We start from the raw sequence: 24,210 nt of genomic DNA, 5'->3' as shown, positions 1-24,210 counted from the left end.
AACCACTTTTTTTGGAGTCTTGATTCTACCATGTAAAACTTTTATTAAATTTAAAAAATGAAATTTTTATTTAAAAATACTTGTATTTCACATACTTTAAATTACCTCAAATACCTTACTCAGCAAATGTGTGTCTTCTCTGAAAAAAGATTATTAATTTAAGCAAAGATTTTTCAGATTACCTTAAAAAGTCTGGGAAACACATCTGCTGGCTGTCCACGAATCACAAACAAACGAGAGTTTAATTTTCGCAGATTGGCATCAAGGTCTTCAAGACACTGAAGCAAAAATCTACAGAGAAAAATATTAAAATTTTTAAACATGTATATTTAGAAGATACAAAGTATTATAAAATCATGTCATTCTAAAAATGGACATGCCAGCCCCATAATTTTATTACCTCTTATTATCTTATTTCTAACTGGTCTGTAAATTACTCTTTCTAGAAACCATACTTACCATTTTTTCAATTACAAACAAGTTTCTCAGTATTTTAATGAAATTCCTAAATTAAATCACTAGCTTCCATTAATTAATAGTGAGTGAATGGTAGCAATGTTTAATTTGTAAGCATCAAAATTATATAAATTAAATGAATTGATTTCATTGATGAAATGAACTCAAGTTCAAACAGAAAAACCTCCTTGAAAAATCTAGAACATTTTTCTTCTAAAAAAATGGAAATATCCTATTTAATCACTCTGAGCAAGTGAATAATTTAAGAATTTGAGTACTAAAGGATACTACAATCATCTATGAGAGAGAAAACATGCCTATTTTCAAGTTTCTTATCTAATTAAGGAAACTGATAATAAATAGACATGAAATTATGTGGCATAACTCTGAGTGCAGAGAATGTCAGGTTAATTAAAAAGAAAAATTTCACGAGACAGGTGGACTTTTCTTAATGAAATAAGTACTAAGAAGGCCTACCCATGGTAGTTATGTTGGGAAATTCTGAGGCAGTACCAGAAGACTGCTCACTGTGCATCTTTTATTGTGAAGAAATGGAGCGGTCTCCAAGAGCATTTCTGAAAGAGAGGTCATCCCTAGAAAATCCAGCCTCACTATCTGCCTCATGCTAATTTCTCCAACATTTCATCTAGATTCCCTTCCCTTCAGCTGGACAGATCTTATTTCCTCTTTATTCTGCTTCTTTTATGTATCTGATCGTAAGGTTAAATGTTTGTCTGCCTTTTCTACAAGTCATGTGTTCTCTGAGAATAGTGATTGTGTTTCCTTGTGAGGAGTCAGAAATGCACTGTCCAATATGGTAGCCACTATGCACATATAGCCAAAATTAACAATTCAGTTTCTCAATCACACTTGCTGTATTTCAAGGCCTCTCAACAGCCACATGTGTGCCTATTAGTTACCATACTGGGCAGCATAGGTGAACAACATTTCTATTGCCGCAGAAAGTTCTACCAGACACCATTATTCCAGGAGGCTATTCAGTTCAGATCATTTTTTTATTCTGATCCCATCATTTCATCAAGAAAGTTTTGTTAATTTTTATAGTTGTAGTTATTACTGACATCAGTATACCTAATCAAGTTTGATATTCTTTTCCATTTAGGAGTCATCATCTCTATGGGTGTGGAGACTCAGGAGGACTCACATTATATCACCTTTATTTATTTATTTTTTAAAAGATTCTATTTCTTTATTTGCCAGAGAGACAGCGAACGAGAGCACAAGTAGGGGCGGAGCGGCAAGCAAAGGGAGAAGCAGGCAGTGAGCAAGGAGCCCAATGCAGAACTCAATCCCAAGACCCCGAGATCACGACCTGAACAGAAGACAAGACCTTTAACCGAAGGAACCACCTAGGCATCCCTCATCGTATCACCTTTAGGAAGGTGCACAATTGTCTTTAAACAAATAGGAAAACAAATCTTTCTATTTTCACATTTATATTTTACCTCATCACTGTTCTGTTTGGGTTTGGAGCCACTACCCTAACACTGACCCTTACCCCAACCTATCACTAACAAACATGCAAATACTTTGAGCAAGGGGGTGCCTGGGTGGCTCAGTGGGTTAAAGCCTCTGCCTTCAGCTCAGGTCATGATCCCAGGGTCCTGGGATCGAGTTCCGAGTTGGGCTCTCTGCTCAGCAGGAGGCCTGCTGCCCTCTCTCTCTGCCTGCCTCTCTGCCTACTTGTGATCTCTGTCTGTCAAATAAATAAATAAAATCTTTAAAAAAAAAATACTTTGGGCAGGGCGGGGGGAGGGAGGATGGTTGATGTTGTTGTACCAATACAAAAGTACTTGAATTTTACAAAATTATCCATAACTACAAATAATTTATCATATTAATGGTGATAAATGTTTATTAGGAAACATCTAGTTTTATGTATTTGCTTGGCAAGAGTTTTTAGACACTGTAGTAGTCAGATAAAAAATTAAGAGGTTAAATGAACTAGCAACTCTAAGTTTTCTTAAATTTAAACAGTATAAAACTAAAATGTCCTGGAAGGATAAACCACCCAAGCACCCCCAGAGAGTACATTTTTAACAAGAATATATTTTCAGATCTTCTCTTAATATGGCATATTACTGTACCCATTTGGAGGCTCAGTTAATAATACTATTAACTACATGCAACAGGTTACTTTTTAAAGGCCACACAGTAGTAAAACTCACTACATCTCTTTGCATAATTGTATTACCTGTATAGAAGCACAGTTCTCCTGTTATTTAATTGAATTACTAACTGCATCACTTCAAAATAAATAGAAAGGGTACTAAGTAAGAAAATATACTTCTTCACTTATTAAAGACTTAAAAAAAAAACCCTCCAGAGATAACTAACTTATTGTTATTAGAAAAAAATTACATGCATTGAGTTTCCTTATACCATTTCCAACAGATGATTTCAACATGAATCAACAGAAATAGTTTCTTAAAGTAGGTCATTACTATAGCAACCAGTGGGCGGTTTGGTATACTCCCCGTCACAATGACCTACTTTCTAGCCTGTGCTAGAATAGCTTTATATAACCAGAATTTCTAGTTCTATCTATAAAATAGTCTAAAAAAGGCAATGATGAGATACAACACAATCCCACAGTTGTTGAAAACAAGGCATACAAATTAACACGTATCATACCAGAATAAAACCATCTGGTTCTGCACTTCAGTTTATAAAATATATCTTATCATAAGCTCAAAGATGAAAAATACACTTAGAATATCTAAATCAAAACAATTCACTGCTGGGGCGCCTGGGTGGCTCAGTGGGTTAAAGTCTCTGCCTTCGGCTCAGGTCATGATCCCAGGGTCCTGGGATCAAGCCCCACATCAGGCTCTCTGCTCAGCGGGGAGCCTGCTTCCCACTCTCTCTCTCTGCCTGCCTCTCTGCCTACTTGTGATCTCTGTCTGTCAAATAAATAAATAAACTCTTAAAAAAAAATTCACTGCTGATCCTGAAGAACTAATTTAAAGAATATAAATTAAAATAACTAAAAACACATGTAAAAAATTTTTTTGTCCTCTGCATGAAACAATAGTCAAATTTTAAAAATTAAAGTTCTGGACATATTAATTATAATAAAGAAAGTATGTAAAGAATGTTAGTCATTAACCCAAGTCTATGGCATTTTATTAGAAAATTTTAAAATTATAAATAGCAACTTGTCCTCTATAAATTGAATAAAGTTTGCATATACTTTTTTCTAGTTTGTAACAAATTTTTGGTGTTTTCATCTAACTTAATCATTATTCTAATTGTCAGAATATTTCGTGATACACATTTTCTCTAAAGAGAACAGTTTAGGGGCGCATGGGTGGCTCATTTGGTTAAGCGTCTCCCTTCGGATGGCTCAGGTCATGACCCTGGAGTCCTGGAAAGGTCCTTCCCTCTGCCCTCCCTCTCCCTCTGCCCATCCTTCCTGCTCATGCTCTCTCTCTCTCAAATACATAAAATCTTAAAAGAGAGAGAGAGAGAATAGTTTAATGTTCAATAAAGATTAAATGTATATTTTTAAAGTAAATTTACTTTGCCAAGCTCTAATGGTCATAAATCAGTGAATGTATAACATGACACAATGTTGCCTTTTTTTTTTTTTTTTTAAAGATTTTTATTTATTTGAGAAAGAGGGTGAGCAAGAGTGAGTGAGAGAGCGAGAGAGCACGCACAGGCCTGGGGAGATAGAGGGAAAGAGAGAAACAGAGAGCCCGATGCAGGGCTTGATTCCATCATGACCTGATTCCAGGACCCTGGGATCATGACACCTAACCATCTGAGCTACCCAGGTGCCCCACAATGTTGCTTTTTATAATAAATATTTTGCAGTGCTCTCTTCTAAATTCTGAAATTTAAATAAAAAATTTAAAAAGAAATTTATAGATAAAATAGCATATTTATGTGTATAAATTTAAAGCATTAATATAATGCTTTACTGTAATATATGGCAGAAATTAAAGGAAGGTCATTTATATTTTAAAAAGAAATAACATGTATTTCCAAATGTAAATATCTGAGTATGACAAAACAGTGAATTAATTCGATGCCTACACCTACATCCAGAATCGTTTTAAAAATTCAATAGCTACAAAAACAGACTGACATATTTGTACTAATGGTGACTCAAACACCATGAGTGGTACTGCCTCTGGTGACATGACTTTCTATAATGTTGAGCAAGACTTAGTAAAATTCTGGACAAAACAAAGTACAATTTTTCCTTGATTTACAAAGGCGATAAATATAGGAAAACTCAGTATATATCTTTCATAAGACTGTAAGTATATTATTTCATAAGAAATACCTAGCATTTATATATAAAAATGGATTTAGGCTTCAGATTCAGAGAATTGGAAGTTTTTCACTTATATGAAACATCTGGTAGAATATCTGAAAGTTACTGGGACTCAAGACAACAATTTATCTTGAGAGACTATCCTGAGCATTACAAGTCTTTCATTCTTAGCCTCTCTTCACTAATTCCACTAGTGCCCTCTAATCATTGTGATAAACAAAAATGCACCCACAAATTCCTAAAAGACCTCTAAGGAGTAATATTCTTCATTATTCACATAATTTCACTGATTTGAGAGATACAAGTAATAGAGGAGTGTCCAATACGCAAGGAGCTGAAAATCTAGAAAAGAAATTTAAAAATATACATGATGTATGAGACTATAACAGAACCTGCCAGATAGAATGCAACATATATGGTAAGAGATCTGTATGGATAACATTAATATAGCTTTAAAAAATCAAGAGGGAGAAATCATTTCTGGATTTCTCTTTTTGAGATGGGGAAAAATTTAGGCAAAAATTTCAAAGATGCTGATTGTAGAGGAGAAGCCTTCCAATATTAGTATGATTTTAATAGCTGGAGATAGGGAGGGAGAATTACTGGCCCTTAGACTATAACCTCCTTAAAGACTGGGACTAGATCTCTCTCCCTCTGCCTGTCATTCCCCCTGCTTGTGCACACGCTCTCTCCTCTCTCTCTCTCTCTCTCTGACCAAAAAAAAAAAAAAAAAAAAAAAAAGATCTAGATCTTGTTTACCACTTTCCAGGGCCTAGACAATGCATAACATATAGCAGAAGTTCAAAAAATATTTATCTAACAAACAACCAAATAAATAAATTCATGAAGGCAAGAGAGAAAGGGATTTCTTTCAAGTTTTTATTTAAATTCTACTTAGTTAACATACAATGTAATATTAGTTTCAGGTGTACAATATAGTGACTCAACACTTCCATACACCATCCAGTGCTTATCACAAGTGCACTCCTTAATCTGTATCACCTATTTAACCCATCCTCCCCATCCCCCCCACTTCTGGTAACAGTTTATTCTCTAGTTAAGAATTGTTTCTTTAAAAAAAAAAAGTTTCTTGGTTTGCTTCTCTCTTCCCCTCCCTTTGCTTATTTGCTTTGTTTCTTCAATTGCACATACGAGTGAAATCATATGGTATTTGTCTTTCTCTATTTCACTTAGCGTAATACTTTCACTCCATCCATGCTGTTGCAAATGGCAAGACTTCGTTCTTTTTAAGGCTGAGTAATATTTCATTGTGTGTGTATGCATGTATGCACATGTGTGTATACCACTTCTTTATCCATTCATCAGTCAATGGGCACTTGAGCTGCTTCCAAATTTGGCTAATATAGTTAATGCTGCTATAAACATCTAAGTGCATGTATCCCTTCAAATCTGTATTTTTGTATTCTCTGGATAAATACCTAGTAGTGCATTGCTGAATTGTAGGGTAGTTCTAGTTTTAATTTTGAGGTAGTACTATTTTTCACAATGGCTGCACCAGTTTGCATTTCCACTAAGAGTGCAAGAGGGTTCCCTTTTCTCCACATCCCCATCAATACTTGCTGTTTCCTGTGTTTTTGACTTTAGCCATTCTGACAGATGTGAGGGGGTATTGCCTTATAGTTTTGATTTGCAGTTCCCTGATGATGAGTGATACTGAGCATCTTCTCATGTGTCTGTTGACCATCTGGATGTCTTTGGAAAAATTTCTGTTCATGTCTTCTACCCATTTTTAACTGGATTATTTGGTTTTGGGTGTTGAGTTTTATAAGTTCTTTCTATATTTTGGATACCAACCCTTTATCAGGTATGTCATTTACCATTATCTTCTCCCATTCCACAAGGTGATCTTTGATTCTGTTGACTGTTTGCTTTGCAGAAGATTTTTATTTTGATAAAGTCCATTGTTTATTTTTTGCTTCTATTTCCTTTGCCTCAGGAAACATATCTAGAAAGAAGTTGCTATACCCAATATTAAAGACGTTGATACTGCATATGCTCCTCTAGGACTGTTATGGTTTCAGGTATCACATTTAGGTCTTTAATCCATTTTGAATTTATTTTTGTGTATTGTATAAGAAAGCTTTCCAGTTTCATTCTTTTGCATGTTGCTGCCCAGTTTTCCCAACACCATTTGTTGAAGAGATGGTCTTTTTCCTGTTGGATATTCTTTCTTGCTGTCAAAGAGTAAATGTTCATTTCTGAATTTTCTATCTATTCCATTGATCTACATATCTACTTTTATGCCAGTACCACACTGTTTTAATTACTACAGCTTTGTAATATAACTTGAATTCCAGCACTGTGATGTCTCTGGCTTTGTTTTTCTTTTTCAAGGTTGCTTTGGCTATTCAGGGTCTTTTGTGTTTCCACACAAATTTTAGGATTGTTTGTACTAGTTCTGTGAAAAATGCTGTTGGTATTTTGATAGGGATTGCATTATTGCTTTGGTAGTGTAGATATTTTAGCAATATTTGTTCTTCCATTCCATGAGCATGGAATGTCTTTCCATTCCTTTGTGTCATCTTCAATTTCTTTCATTAGTGTTTTATAGTTTTCAGAGTACAGGTTTTTTGCCTCTTTGCTTAGCTTTATTCCTAGGTATCTTATTGATTTTGGTACAACTGCAAATGGGATTAATTACTTAACTAGTAGAAAGGGATTTTTAAGACTTGAGTCAATAGTCAACAGAATGAACATTCTCTGAATGTCTGTATTAGGTACTTTACATATATTTCCAACAACTTTACAATAAGCTATCTCATTTAAAAAATGATGAATCTAAAACTCATTAAGGACATTTTCCAAAGTAACTCAGCTAAAAAATAACAATTTTAATTTGAATATGTCTGACCCTAAACCCATGTTCTTTGCACTATATAATGCTACTTTCCTACAGGGTATATAATAATCTAAAATGTTTTAGGGAAACTAGTCTGACAGTTTTAAAGACATAAAAAAGATGGCCACGGGCGCCTGGGTGGCTCAGTGGGTTAAGCCTCTGCCTTCGGCTCAGGTCATGGTCCGGGGTCCTGGGATCAAGCCCTGCATCAGGCTTTCTGCTCAGCAGGGAGCCTGCTTCCCCCTCTCCCTCTGCCTGTCTCTCTGCCTACTTGTGATCCCTCCCTCTCTCTGTGTCAAATAAATAAATAAATAAATACCTTAAAAAAAAAAAAAGATGGCCAGAAAACAGTTTTTTTTGTCTTCAAGATGATGGACAAGCATGTGTAATATGGAACACCTGGGTAGCTCAGCTGGTTAAGCATCTGCCTTCAGCTCAGGTCATGACCCCAGGGTTCTGGGATTGAGTCCCATGGTGGGCTGCCTGCTTCTCCCTCTGCTAGTGCACTCAGTCTCTCTCTGTGTGTCAAACAAATAAATATATCTTTTAAAAAAATAAAGTTTATTTCTCACTCATGCTATACATTGATTGCAGATCAAGGTATTTCTCTCACATTTAATTGGTCAAAGCAGGTCACAGGGCCAAGCCAGACTTCAAGAAAGCTGAAAGTACAAAATAAACTTCCTGCAGGAAGAGACACCAAAGAACAGTAAACAGAGTAACATCTACCATGATACATAAACCAAATATTGGTATACATGTACCACATGGTGAATTTCTTAATGGTGTATTATGGCAGCACATTAGAAATCTAACTCTATGGGGGGGAGCAGGGAAAAGGGGACATGAGAGGGATGAGAGGGCATGAGTAAGAAAACATTTGAGCAGAGTTTGGAATCACCAGGTTGTTGATAAGATATTATAGGAAAGGACAATCAAAGCAGAGAAAACAGTATCTTTAAATCAAGGAATTCTGAAGAACTGTATGTACGTGTCTGTGTGGGGGGATGCTGGGAAAATGACTACAAGTATCATACTTCCTAATACCAAGATGTTTATCCCCTCAACTCAGTGTTAACATTTCAAAATATGTTCATAATCAATATCAAGGAAACCTTCCAACTTCTATTGCTGACAGTACACTCGATTAAACTACCCTAACAGAAATACCTAACAACAAATTAACAGCTACAACAAAAGAAAACTTTTAAACATAATTCACTGGACTTCCCCAAAAGTTAGGAATCATAAGAGGGTAAGCAGGTTACTAAGGTCAGCTTTAGCCTTGAGGATTTCTATAGAGCACTGGAAACCCTGAGTTTAATCCAACCTGAGGAGGACAGGAGATAAAGCTGCCCAAGGTCCATCCAAAATGAGGAAGCTAATAATAGGCCTTTACTATAAAGCCTGGGCTTCAGAAAGTTCCACCCACAGTTCATATATAAATAAGGCTTAAATCTCAAGTCACAGCATAGAGCAACGAGGAAACCTTCCTGTCTTTACTCAGTCTGGATTGAAAGAAAATAAAATCTCCCTTCCGGAATGGAAAGGGATAAAACAGTAACTTTACACTGTATAAACCCAGCAAACACCACCTTAACCACATAATCAGAGTAAACATCACAACATGTTGATATCCCGTACATCCTGACATGATGTGATGAGAAGAACATTTTACTACTATGGATTTTTCACAAAACCTATATCCCAGTCTAATCATGAGAAAAACATCAAACCTAAATTGAGGGCCAGTCTACAAAATATATAAACATAATCAAAATCAAAAAGGCCATAAAAAACAAGGACAATTTGAGAAACTGTCATAGACAGAGGAGACTAAGGAGACATATGACTGAATGCAATTTGGTAATCTGGATGGGATCCTGTAACAGAAAAGAAAAATTAGTGGATATCTGAATAAAGTCTGGAGGTTAGTTAACGCTTATAAGATAGGGTGTAAGATGAAGCAGGAAAGAATATCCAATGGAAAAATGACAGTCTCTTCAATAAATGGTTTTGGGAAAACTGGACAGTCACATGCAGAAGAATGAAACTGGACCATTTCCTTACGCCATACACAAAAATAGACTCAAATGGATGAAAGACCTAAATGTGAGAGAGGGATTCATCAAAATCCTCAAGAAGAATACTGGCAGCAACCTCTTCGACCTTGGCGGCAGCAACTTCTTACTACACCTCTCCAAAAGCAAGAGAAACAAAGGCAAAAATGAACTATTGAAACTTCATCAAGATAAAAGGCTTCTGCACAGCAAAGGAAATAGTCAACAAAACCAAAAGATAACTAACAGAATGGGAGAAGATACTTGCAAATGACATATCAGATAAAGGGATAGTATCCAAAATCTATAAAGAACTTATCAGAGGGGCACCTGTGTGACTCAGTGGGTTAAAGCCTCTGCCTTCAGCTCAGGTCATGATCTCAGGGTCCTGTCAAGCCCTGCATTGGGCTCTCTGCTCAGCAGGGAGCCTGCTTCCCCTGCCTGCTTCTCTGCCTACTTGTGATCTCTGCCTGTCAAATAAATAAATAAAATATTAAAAAAAAAAAAAGAAGAAGAAGAAGAAGAACTTATCAGGGGCACCTGGGCAGCTCAGTCAGTTAAGCATCTGCCTTCAGCTCAGGTCATGATCTCAGGGTCCTGGGATAGAGTCCAGCATCAGGTTCCCTGCTTGGCAGGAGTCTGCTTCTCCCTCTCTCCCCACTCAGGTGCTCTCTCTCACTATCTCTGTCTCTCTCAAACAAATACAAATCTTAAAAAGAAAAAAAAAAAAGAACTTACCAAACTCAACACCCAAAGAACAAATAATCCAATCAAGAAATGTGCAGAAGACATGAACAGACATTTCTCTAAAGAAGACATCCAAATGGCCAACAGACACATGAAAAGGTGCTCAATACCACTTGGCATCAGGGAAATACAAATCAAAACCACAATGAGATACATCCTCACATCTGTCAGAATGGCTAAAATTAACAAGTCAGGAAACAACAGACATTGGCAAGGATGTAGAGACAGGGGAACCCCCCCACCCAACACTGCTAGTGGGAATGCAAGCTGGTGCAACCACTCTGGAAAACAGCATGGAGGTTCCTCAAAAAGTTGAAAATAGAGCTACCCTATGACGCAGCAATTGCACTACTAGGTATTTGCCCTGAAGATATAAATGTGGTGATCCAAAGGGGCACTTGCTCCCAAATGTTTATAGCAGCAATGCCCACAATAGCCAAACTATGGAAAAAGCCTAGATGTCCATCAACAGATGAATGGATAAAGATGATGTGGGGTGCGCGCGCGCACACACACACACACACACAGGAATATTATGCAGCCATCAAAAAATGAAATCTTGCCATTTGCAATGACGTAGATGGAACTAGAAGGTATTATGCTAAGCAAAATAAGCCAATCAGAGAAAGACAATTATCATATGATCTCACTGATATGTGGAATTTAAGAAACAAAACAGAAGATCACAGGGGAAGAGACAAAAAAATAAAACAAGACAAAACCAGAGAGAGAAGACAAAACATTAAGAGACTCTTAATCATAGGAAATAAACAGGGTTGCTAGAGGGAAGGCGGGGAGAGAGATAGGGAAGCTGGGTAACCTTAAGAAGGTCATGTGATGTAATGAACACTGAGTATTATATAAGACCAATGAATCACAGACCTGTACCTCTGAAACCAATAATACATTATATGTTAATTAAGTGAATTTAAATTAAAAATGTTAAAAAGGCAAAAAAAAAGATAGGGTGTAAGATGTTAATATTAGGGGAGACTGGGTACAGAGTACAGAGGAACTCTCTATACTATTTTTGAATGTTTTCTACAAATCTGAAGTTATTTTCAAAAATTTATTTTTAAAAAATCTTTATGCCCAACCTACCCCACAAAAGCATAATCTCAATACCAATTTATAGAATTTAAGTGGTCCTAAATACCTCAAGCATATCATTGCATTTAAAGTGGTCCCAGGGGGCACCTGGGTGGTTCAGCCACTAAGCGACTACCTTCGGCTTAGGTCATGATCCCAGGGTCCTGGGATGGAGCCCCATATCGGGCTTCCTGCTTGGCGGGAACCTGCTTCTCCCTCTCCCGCTCCCCCTGCTTGTGCTCCTTCTCTCACTGTGTCTCTGTCAAATAAATAAATAAAATCTTTAAAAAATAAAAAATAAAAAAATAAAGTGGTCCCACACTGGTTGTGATCTGGGATAACTGTTGACAGAAATTATAAATCCTCTCTGGATTCAAACCCACGCCTCAATTTCCACCAAAAAAAATTCCACCAAAAATTAATCAATCAATCAAAATATCCAAGGAAACAAGAATTTAATCTGAATCACAGAATGAGGGGCCTTAAGATGACTAAGAACTTCTGGAACTGCTACAAAGTACCAATTCAGGGAGGTCACGAATCCCAAGCAGGGTAAAAAAGAGAGGGACATGGGGTAGGAGATGAGGAGTAGAAAAGAGGTGGTAGAGGAAGTAAAGATAGAAATAAAGAACACGCAGAAATGGGCAGAGATATAAAGAGGGAGAGTCAAGAGACCAAGACAGACACTCTACATCTAGACACATCCAATTGAAACTATACAAAATAAAAAACAAAGATATAGTATATGAAGCAGTCAAAATACAGCTATACCCAATAAGCAAAGAATATGTATTCAAGTGTACAAGGCACATTTATGAAAATAGACCCTATACTAAATCATAACACTGTACTTAACAAATTTAAAAGAACTGGTATTTTTATATCTTAAAATTTAAAAAGCACTTTTCTAAACAATTAATAGGACAAAGAACATCATAATGGATTTTGGAAAATACCCACAACTGAATGATAATGAAGAAAATATATCTCAAATGTGAAGAATGCAAAACAAAAAAGTGGTATTAGAAAAAAATGCACAGGCTTAAATGCTTTATTATAAGACTGGAAACTGAGTTAGAAAAACAGAATAAATCCAAAAACAAAAGCAAAAACCCAGAAAGAAGGAAATGATAAAGAACAGTAATTAGGAGAAACAGAATACAAATACATAATAAAACAAAGCCAAAATTTATTATTTGAAAGATAATTATGGGGAGAAAGGGGAAGAGGCAAAATAAGCAATAATAATAAAAAGGAGATATAATCTCATATACATTTTTAAGATTGACTGATTGATTGATTGATTTGAGACAGAGATCTCAGAGGGTGGGCGGGAGAGTCTTAAGCAGACTCTGTGCAGAGTGCAGAGCCTGATGTGGGGCTCTACCTCACAACCCAGAGATCACAACCTGAACCAAAACAAAGAGTTGGTTGCTGAACTGACTATAGCACCCAGACACCTCCTCAGATAAAAATTTTTTATTAAGAATAAAAAATACTGCCAGGATTAAACAGAAAATAAGACAATATGAACAATTTTATGCCAATAAATTTCAAAACATAGATGAAATGGATAAAATCCTCACTAAAACTGACTCAAGAGCAAAAACAAAACATGAATAGTCCTATAGCCATTAAAGAAACTAAATCAGTGGTTAAAAATCTTAAAAGCAAGACACAAGAGCCAATAAGCTTTACAGATAAATTTGACCAAACTTTCAAGGCTACATAAACTCTAATTTTATAGAGGATGCTAATCTCACACAGAGGATATACAAAAAAGGAACATTCCTCAACTCATCTTGCGAGGTTAAATTTATCTTAACACCAAAATTAGACAAAGACAGTACAAATGGAAAATTACAAACTAACTCATTCACAAGGGTATTAAACATATCATATCAGCAAACCAAATTGAGCAAAATATAAAAAATATTATATATCATAATCAAGTTGGACTTATCTTCAGAAAGGTGATTAATTCAATATTAAAAATTAGTTAATGCAATTTACCTCATTCACAGAATAAAAGAAAAAAATCACATTACTAATTGAACAAATGCAGAAAGAGTAGCCACTAATTTCAATTTAACCTCAATAAACTAGGGCTAGAAGGTAACTTCCCTAACGTGAAAGAGGGCATCCAAAAATATACAGAAAACATCATACTTAATAGTAAAATGTTGAAAACACTGCTTTTAGGTTGGGGAGAAGACAAAGATGCCTGCTATCACCACTTCTATTCAACTTGTAGGTAGCAGACCTAACCAGTGGAGTAATAGAGCAAGAGATAAAAGATATTAAGAAGGGGAAGGGGAAGAAACAAAAGCATGATTATTTATAGATGATAGGAGTATCAATACTATCAATATAAAAAAAACACACAGAAAAATTATTTGCATTAATAGTAGGGCTAAAAAGGGTTAAAATCACTTAATTCTTAGAATCAATTTACACTAATACAATCTATGTAACTTAGGCCTCTCTGGCCTCAAATATCATACAAAGCTATTTATAATTTAGAACTCTTATTATTCCTAGTCTAATTTTAGAAATCACTGCATTGTGACTTTACCAGGTTATAACAAAATTAAGTATCAAATGTACCTGTGGGTTTTAAAGGATTTACATACAACTAAATAAAATCTGTCCAACATGAGGTCAAAAGCATGCTGTCCCAGATCTACGTATAATTCTTTTCTATGGTCTAACGGTACTGTTTGAAATTTCTCCCCTTCAGAAAACGATTAGTCTTGTGCCACAGTTATATCTCAGTAAAGATGGAAAAATTAGTATTTCACTTTTTGCTTAATAAAATTTCAATATTCATATGTGAAAAGAAAAAACTAATAATGCTGAAAAATTATTTTTTTTCTAAAAGTATGACCTACTATGTATCACATGGGTCTATCTACAGTTTGGCCAATGGTCAAGATCTTTCACTCATTGACATTACTCCAAAAATTGGTAGTCACCTAATGCAATCTATCCATCTACCTTTTCATCAAAAATTTACTGAGAGCCTACTAACATTGTTGTGGTCCCTGGGATAAAGGAGAAAACAAAATTAAGTGCCTGGTCTCATGAAGTTTTTATGATGATAATGATAATAGCTGCAAACATTTAGAAAGTGTATTATCAGATGCTGTTCTAAGCACTTTACATGCACACACACAACCAATTGATATGGTACTTCACTTATTTACAAATGAGGAAACTGAGGCATAAAGAAGTTAAAGTATTCTTCCAAAAACACATGAATAGAAAAGTAGCAAAACTAGGATTTAAAACCCATTCGACCTGCCTGGCTTCAGATTTTAAGTTTTTGAATCATTACACCATACTTCAGTTGTGATAATTTCCAGTTTTTAGAAAAAAACTAAAATATGGTAGAGGAATATTGGAAGAGAGTATAATTTTATACAAAGTGGTCACAGAAGGATTTTTTTTTTTTTTATATTTTACAGCCTTGATTCAACATCTTCCTTTGAAAATCCCCTCAAACCACCTCTTCCCACAGTCTCTCACAATCTTAGTTACTGATGATTCCATCTTTCAAGTTACTCAGGCCAAATCGTCACCTGATTGGTCAGAACAGGATATACTTACGTTGAGTAACAAACAACCCCCAAATCAGTAGCTTGACAAAACAAAAAATTTTATGTTGCTCACGCTGAGTTCACTGCAACTCCAGGCAGTTATCCTCTAAGTGATGACTTTATCATTCCAGTTCCTTTAATCTCGTGGCTCTGTAATTTCAATACAAGGCCTCCTTCACAGCAAGAAGAATGGGAGAAGCATATAGGGGTTTTACTCTGCCTCAGCCAAGCACAACCTTACACAATTCACCGACCATAACTAGTTGTGTGGCTTCACCAAACTACAAAGGGAGATAAGAAGGGAAACGTCTCATATGCCCAAGTAAGAATTGGATATTGGTGAGCAGTACCATATTGTCCTCGACTCCATTTTCTTTTGTAGCCGACACATAAAACTTCAGCAAATCCTACCAGCTGTACCTTCAAAATAAATCCAGAATTTAACTACTTTGCACTACCACCTTTACCTTACTACTCTGGTTTAATCCCCCATCATTTCTGACCTAGATTATTACAATGGCCATCTATCTCACTGCTTCCATACTTGCCCCCACTGCCCTCTCAGTCTTCACGCAAACACCAAGTGGTCATGAACAAACCCTTCAACTGCAATGACTTCCCATTTCATTAAAAAACGAAAAGTCCTTAAAATGACCTTTTAGGCCCCACAGGATGAACCTGGGCAACGGCTATCTCTCTGACTCCATCTCCTACTACTTTCCCTTTACTTTACTTTGTTCTAGACACAGATCCTCTTTGAGCTCCCCTGAACAGGACAGAAATGCTCCTATCTCAGTGCCTTTGCATAGACTATTCCTTCCATCTAGAATACACTTCCCTAATATATCTACATGGTTCAATTCCTCACTTTCTTCAGGTCTTTGAGCTCAAATATCACCTCTGAAGTGACACCCTCTCTGACCATCCTATTTAAAACTGATCTCCCCTCACTTATGCCCCTAGCAATCTGGACCCCCTTCCTTGCTATATTTTTCTTTTTAACACACCCCATCTCTTACATACTAATACATACACTTCTATATTTATTACTTGTCTCACATTCCCATCTAGATATAAGTCCTACAAGAGTGGGGCTTTTACCTCTTTTGCTCACTGCACTTATTAAATATATTTTTTATATGAAAGAATGAAGACATCATGTGTGCAAAGAGAAACACTTAAGAGAGTAAATGACCTATACAGATATATGAGAAAAGGGGGTAAAGGTCCAGACCCATGAGGTCTTGTGTTTGTTTGAGGAACAAAAAACATGGTTGGAGGCCAATCGGTGAGGGGAAAGAATAAGAAAATAATAAATGATGTTAAAGATGTCAAATCACATAGAATCTTTTGACTTTTATTCTGCATAAGATAGGAGTCCTTTGAACGGTTTTAAGCAGAGGTTGGTACATGATGTGAGTTAACTTTTAAAATAATCACTTGGGGGGCGCCTGGGTGGCTCAGTGGGTTAAGGCCTCTGCCTTCGGCTCCGGTCGTGATCCCAGTGTCCTGGGATCGAGCCCCGCGTTGGGCTCTCTGCTCTGTGGGGAGCCTGCTTCCTCCTCTCTCTCTGCCTGCCTCTCTGCCTAGTCATGATTTCTGTCTGTCAAATAAATAAAATATTAAAAAAAAATAAAATAAAATAATCACTTGGACCTGTAGGTAGAAAGTAGGTATCAGACAAAGAGCAGAAATAGGAGACCACTTAGGAGGCTACTATACTTCTGCAGAGGAGACATGATGGTGGCATAGATAAGAATGGTAATAATGGTGAAAATGATAAGACCAATTGAAATAGCAAAGGAAGTGGGATTACTAAATCTAGAGTCCCAAGTTTTCCGTCCAAGTATGTGCTGAAGATATAATATTGGAAGTCATTAGCACACAAACAGTCATAAGACTAGATAAAGTAAAAGAAAAACAAATGGAAAAAAGGACCTTCACTAGGAATGAACAGATGAAATGACAGGACAGAGAGAAGGCTAGAGAGAAAAGGAAAAAGAAAAAGGATGGGATAAAGTCTAGATAGATAGAAGCAAGGGATAAATGTGTATATTCCCAAAAGGAAGGATGGATAGAATGACTGATGAAAAAGGAAATGAGGTAGGCAGAGCAGTTAAATGGGATAATGATGCTATGACATATAGGAAAAAGAAGGATACACAATAAAAGTAGAAGTGCATGATACAAAAATGCCAAGAATGATGGGGTAGAGAAGCAAAAATGGACAAACAGAGAAGGAATAGAAGTTAGTATGGTAAGAGGGTCAGAAAAAGGGGGAAGTAGGAAGGAAGTAGGAAGAAACAATTCAACTGAAATTTGAGAATCCTAAGTTTTCAGTAACAAAAAAAAAAAAAGGGTCAGTTTGATTTAATTACTAATAAGTGAGTTATGAGCCATGGACCTCAAACACATTATCTCATACAGACTTGATTTCACTGTTGAAAGTAATAAATGTCTCTTTCCTGACGCATGCTATGTAACTATACACAGAACTTTTTCTCTGTTTAGAGAAATGTATCAAGTTAAACTAAATGAATCCAAAATATATCACCATTTCTTATTTGGTAAAGAGACTAATTTAGATTCACATTAACTTTTATGCTTTTTAGAGATATTTGAGAGTTAATTATTAGCAATCTAATAAAATGTAGAATCACATAATCTGAAGTATAGTCTTTCATTTATACAACCAACATCTGGGCACCTACACAGGACACAAAAAATAAATCCAGATTTCTAGTCCTCAGAGCCTCCAAGCTGAATAAGAATGTATTATTATTAATACACCATACAACAACTGAGCCACCCAGGCATCCCCAAATAGTCCATAGTTTAGTTAACAGTAATGTACCAATACTAATTTCTTAATTCTGATAATTGTACCATGGTTATGTAAGGTTAGTTAAGATTAAGAGATGCTGGGGGCGCCTGGGTGGCTCTGTCAGTTAAGCATCTGCCTTCAGCTCAGATCACGATCCCAGGGTCCTGGGATTGAGGCCCACATTGGGCTCCCTGCTCAGTGGAGAGCCTGCTTCTCCCTCTCCTTCTGCAACCTCCCCCACCCCCGCCACTGCTTGCGTGCACTCTCTCTCTATCTCAGATAAATAAATAAATAAATAAAATCTTTTAAAAAATTAAGAAATGCATGGTGAAGGGTATATGGTAACTCTCTGTATTAGTGTTGCAACTCTAAGTCTGAAATTACTTCAAAATAAAAAATAAATCAAAACAAAAATAGATGAATCAGAACATCATATCCTGAAATAAATATGTTTGGAAAGTTCTTTTCCCCCATCAGTATTATTTCCACCTCTCCACCATGGTAGTAACCACTTTTACAGTTCCATCCACACATTTACTTCTTTAACAAATAATACTTAAGTGCTAGGCATATATTACAGAGAAAAATACAAAGTAGGAAGTGCCAAGTGTGGAGGATGGGGACTGCTGTATTATGGACTGATTTAAGATTTCATAAGGTGATATTTAGCAGAGTTCTGAAGTAAGGTAGTAAGCCCTGTGGATATTTTGGGAAAGGAACAGCAAGTGCAAAGGCCCAGATATTCAATGACATTTTGAGGAACAGAAATGGCCATTACGGTTGCAGCAAATTAAGGGACAAGAAGAGGGCAAAAAATAAGTCCAGGTATGCTAAGTATTTAGGGTCTCCTTAGCCACTATAAGGGCTTTCTTTGGTTTGTATGCTTAGGGAAATGGAAAGTGACTTGAAAAGTTATGAGCAGAAGAGTGACACAAAAGTTTTACAAGTTAATTATGACCATTGTGTGAAGAACTGGGCAGAGTGGAACAGAGGAATCAATTAAGAAATTACAGCAGTTATCCAAGTAAGAAATAATGATGACTTAGACCAGACTATAATCAACAAAGATGAGAAGTCACTAAATTCTGGATATGTTTTTATGGTAAAACCCATAGGATTACCTGACAGATTAAATGTGAGTTATAAAACAAAGAGAGAAGTTAAGGTGATTCCAAATTCAGAACACATGATAGAATGAAATTTCTATATTTATTGAGACGAGAATACGGAATAAAGAAGATCTGGGGATTTTGTTTATTTTATTTTGTTTGTTTCAAGGAGTGGAAATAAAGCATTCAGTTTTAATTTTTTTTTTTTTGCTCATATTTATTATTTCCTTCCTTCCACTTTCTTTCAGTTTACTTTCTCTGATTTTCTTCAACTTCTTGGATAAACCCTCAGGCCACAGATTTTTCAGTCTGTTCTTATTAACTCTATGCTTACAGGGCTGTAAGTATCTTTGTAAGCAGTAGGTACATTCCACAGATTTTAATACGCCATTGTCATATGCCATTAGTTCAAAATGTTTTCAAAATTCCACTGTAATTTCCTCTTTGGCCCATAAATTATTTATAAGAATATTGCTTAATTATCAGCATTTGGGGATTATTCTAATTATTTTTTGTTATTAATTTCTAGCTTATTTCACTGCAGTCAAAGAAAATATTCTCTGTTATTTCAATGTTCTGAAATACAAGGCTTGCTTTATAACCCAAGATACAATTAATTTTGCTAAATTTTCAATGTGCACTTGAAAAGAATGTGCATCCTGTAGGTGTTGGATAAGATGTGCTATGTTAATGAAGTCAAGGTTGTTAATCATACTGTTCCAATCTTCCTTTTTTTGGTTCCAATCACTTATAACTCTTCTGATTTTTGGTCTGCTTGTACTATTAGTTACTGAAGAAATGTATTTATATATCCCTGTGTGATTATGAGTTTCTCTTTTTAGTTCTTTTTTTTTAAGATTTTATTTGCTTGGGTCACCTGGGTGGCTCAGTCGGTTGAGGGTCTGCCTTCAGCTCGGGTCATGATCCCAGGGTCCTGGGATCAAGTCCCACGTCTGGCTCCCTGCTCAGCGGGGAGCCTGCTTCACCCTCTGCCTGCTTCTCCCTCTGCTTGTGCTCTCGGTCTTACAAATAAATAAACAAAATTAAAAAAAAAAAGATTTTATTTAATTATTTGACAGAGAGAGACACAGCGAGAGAGGGAACACAAGCAGGGGGAGTGGGAGAGGGAGAAGCAGGCTTCCTGCTGAGCAGAGAGCCCTATGTGGGGCTAGATCCCAGGACCCTGGGATCATGACCTGAGCCAAAGGCAGATGCTTAACAAATAAGCCAACCAGGTGCCCTAATTTTCTTTTGTTTTAAGGTGTTTTTTTAAATTGTATTTATTTGAGGGTGAGTGAGTGAGTGAGATAGAAGGAGCATGGAGAGGGGCAGAGGGAGAAGTAGACTCCCTGCTAAGCAGAGAGCACGACATGGGACTTGATCCCAAGATTGAGCTGAAGGCAGACGCTCAACTGATTGAGCTACCCAGGCACCTCTCTTTTTAGTTCTATCAGTTTTGGCTTTTGCATTTTGGAGCTATGTTTCACATATAAAATTTAGACCTCTTATATCTTCCTTCAGGACTGCCCATTTTAATAACCATGAAATAACCCTCTGTATCTCTAATAATAATGCCTCTTTGCTTTAAATTCTACTTTATCTGATATTAGTAAAACCATACCACGTTTCTACTAGTGTATACACAGGCATATCTTTTTCCATGCTTTTTTAACTTCAGCCCATCTTAATCTCCTCATTTAAGGTGTATTTCTTATAAGCATCATATTTTAGGTTGAAGCACATAAAATTGCAAATATTATATTGTCTTTGACCTATAAAAACAGAAATTTCATAGCTCAAAATCTCATAGTTTTTTTAAATTCAAACAATCTTTGTTAATTGGAAAATGTGGTCCATTTATAATTAATAGAATTACTGATACACATAGGTTTTAAATTTACCTTCTCAATATTTGTTTCACTTGTTCTATGCTTCCTTTCTTGCCTTTTTTTAAATTATTTTTTTACTAAGCCATTTTTCCTCTACTCCTAGACCATTAGTTATAATTTCTTTTAGAGGTTACCTATAAATCAAAATATAAATCTCTAATTTCTTAAAGTCTAATATAAATTAGTATTTTTATTGATTTTCTAACAATGCAAAGATCTTAGAATACACTGATTCCATTTAACTCTATTTAACACAGATGCATACACAGAAGATATTATTGCTTTGAACATTTGGTATTCATTCAGTATCCACACACTAACAGTTTCTATTACTCTTCTGTAATTTTTTTTTAAGATTTTATTTATTTATTTGAGACACAGTGAGCAGAAAGAGAGAACTATCACGGCAAGGAGCAAAGGGTAAGGGAGAAGCAGATTCCCAGCGGAGGGAGCCAGAGGCAAGGCTCAATCCCAGGACTCCAGAATCATGACCTGAGCCCAAGGCAGACACTTAACTGAATGAGACACCCAGATGTCCAATTCTTCTGTACTTTAATCTAGACTCTTTTTCTTTTGCCTGACAAATCCCTTCTAGAATATTCTTCACATTTGATCTGCTACTCCTGGATGATCTTCTCTCCTCTCCTTCTGGAATTTCAATACAAATATGCTAGATCTCTTTGCCATGTCCCATATGTCTCTCATACTCTTGTATATTTTCTGTCCTCATGTGTTTGCTTCAGAGTCTGAACTTTCTTCTGAACTACCTTTCAGTTTACTAATTCTTTCCTCAGCTACATCTGATCTTCTGTTAAACCTATTCATTGAGTTATCAATTTCAGCTATTGTATTTTTTCATTTCTAATATTCTTATGTGATTATTTTCATAGCTCTTTTATCTAATTGCATGAAAATGTTAATCATAATTGTTTAAAAGTCCATGATTAATAACTCTAATATCTAGATTTCTTATAGGTTCACTTCTAATTATTTTCTTCTTTCATTTCTTCATGGTTTCAGTCTTTTCTTGTCTTTCAGTATGCCTGGTTATTTTTGACTGCATGCCAAGCATTATGTATCTAAAAAACTATAGGCATGCGTAGATGGCTCAGTCTGTTAAGTGTCTGACTTCAGCTCACGTCATGATCTCAGGGTCTTCGATGGAGCCCTGCATCAGAGCTGTGCTCAGTGGGGAGTCTGCTTTTCCCCCTGCCTCTTCCTCTACCCTTTCCCACCCCTCGCTTGTGTGCATGTGTGTACACTCTCTAAATAAATGAAATCTTTAAAAAAAAAACAACAAAAAAAAACTAGTCTCCTTTATAGAATTATTAACTTTTGCTTGTACCACTTTTAAAATAAACTCTAATACCATTAATCAATCAATGATTGAGTTGATTTAATACTGGATTTCAGTGCTTCAACAGGCTGTTGTATTCAAGCTCTGCTCCTAGAATACTGCCCTTCAAGAATCCCAAGCTGAAGTTGAGAATTTTCCAGGGCCTTTATTCCTTGGTAGGCTCTGTCCCGGCCCCATGAAACTGCTGGAGTTTTAGTCACAATTTTAAGTTTAAAAACTGACTTCTGCATTAAGGAAAAAGCAGCATCAAATGCCAGGTTCAACTGTTTTCATTTTTCTTTTCTTCTATATCTTAGTTCTACCAATTCTTAACATCTTTGTAACTCTCCAATGACTTCAAAGAGATTCTTTTCAGGTTTCCAACATGTTTTTAGCACTCAAGTTGGCCTAAGACAACCTAATCAGCCATTTCCAGAAGCAGAAATGCTCAGGCGTTCAGTTCTAGATATATTTAGTTTGAGGTGTCTATTAGCTATCCAAGTGGACTTGTTAATTATCAAATGATGTAAGTAACCCTGATATTCAGGAAAGATATCTTGATAGTTAAACATAAACTTGGGATTCATTGTATAAATGGTATTAACAGCTGTAAGACTAGATGTTTGGATGAAATGACAGATGAATAGAAGTAAAAAGAAAAGGCACTGTAGAAGTAAAACCTCAAGGAAGTGAGGAGATAAGAAAAAAGGAATGGACTCAAGGGGAAGAGAGAGATACAAGGGATGGGGGGGGAATAGGAAAAATAGTAAGAGAAGCTGGAAAAACTGGGAGGATATAGGGGAGAGTATGAGGGGGTAGAGGCAGAAGATGGCAAGGGGAAGGAGGCTGGGAAAAAGAACTGTAGGAAAGCAGATTGTGTACACACACACACACACACACACAAGGGAGACAGAATAAGGAAGAAAGGCTGGCAGAAAGGATAGGCCTTTTTAAGAATGGCATGGAAGAAATAACCAGCCTTTGAAAGGACAAATTAACCAAACTTAGATGCATTTCTAGATGTCAATTAGAAAGTTAGGAGGCAGGAAGAATGAAGGCAAGGAAAGGTGGATTGTAAGGGGAAGAAAGGACAGATACTTGGATGAAGAGCACTAATGGGAGGTCAATGTAAGTGCTCTAAAGAAAAGAAGAAAAATGGAAGAATGAAAAATATCCAATTAAGACAGTTACTAACATAGCACAGTTTTCAACGAACAGTGGGGGGGGGGGGGGGGGAGGGGCTTGCTTAAATTCCAAAAAGAGGATCTGGACCTGTCATGGACCACAAACTCTAACTGCATCTGTTTGCACATATGAAAATAAAAAATGTTCCCTGACCACACAGGTATTACATAGTCATTAAAAAAAAACATATTCTAAATAAAAATAACAGAAAAATAAACTGTGCAAACTACAGTATCTTATTTAGGTAAAAAGTCACATTTCAGCTTGTATTAACCTCTTCTATCTTTCTGGTCCTCTGGTAGGATGGTCCATACCATTTTGATGCTACACAGTACATTACCAGTGACTATTAAAATACAGAAAAGCATACCAGAAGCACTTTCAACCATACATTCATTCTTCAACATTTGAGCATTTGAGCATTTTCTTGAGATATAATAATAAATATATATTCATATTCCTTAAGGCCTCCCAAATTTAATGTAAATAAGGTATAAAAATAAACAGTTCTTAAAAGTATTTTAAAACTTCATGGCATTGAAGAAATGCAAGATAGTCAAACCTGTTAAAGGAGGACCATGAGGTTTCACAAAGATGTTTGATATGTATGGGTCTTTTACTGTCACAGCATTGTACTTTATAATGGCAGTGTAGGATGATCTTTAACAGCAGTATCATTTACTTTATGGAACTGAATTACACAGTACATGTATATGTAATTTACCCCACCCTCATTTTAAAAAATCACAT

At 36.0% G+C, this 24,210-nt stretch overlaps 1 protein-coding gene across 1 annotated transcript in view; it reads right to left on the bottom strand.

The window, feature by feature from the left end:
* The window catches only part of CRY1 (cryptochrome circadian regulator 1), a 95,128-nt gene that overhangs the window by 30,457 nt on the left and 40,461 nt on the right, over window positions 1–24,210 (bottom strand). Inside the window, exon 2 of the mRNA XM_080812460.1 lies at window positions 183–291. Within this exon, the coding sequence (XP_080668586.1) occupies window positions 183–291 (109 nt within the window). The remainder of the gene's footprint in view (window positions 1–182; window positions 292–24,210) is intronic.

This window comes from Martes martes (genome assembly GCF_963455335.1).
Source record: "Martes martes genome assembly, chromosome: 8".
Lineage (NCBI taxonomy): Eukaryota > Metazoa > Chordata > Mammalia > Carnivora > Mustelidae > Martes > Martes martes.
The sequence above is the reverse complement of the archived record's forward strand: the minus strand, read 5'-3'. Positions and strand labels throughout refer to the sequence as shown.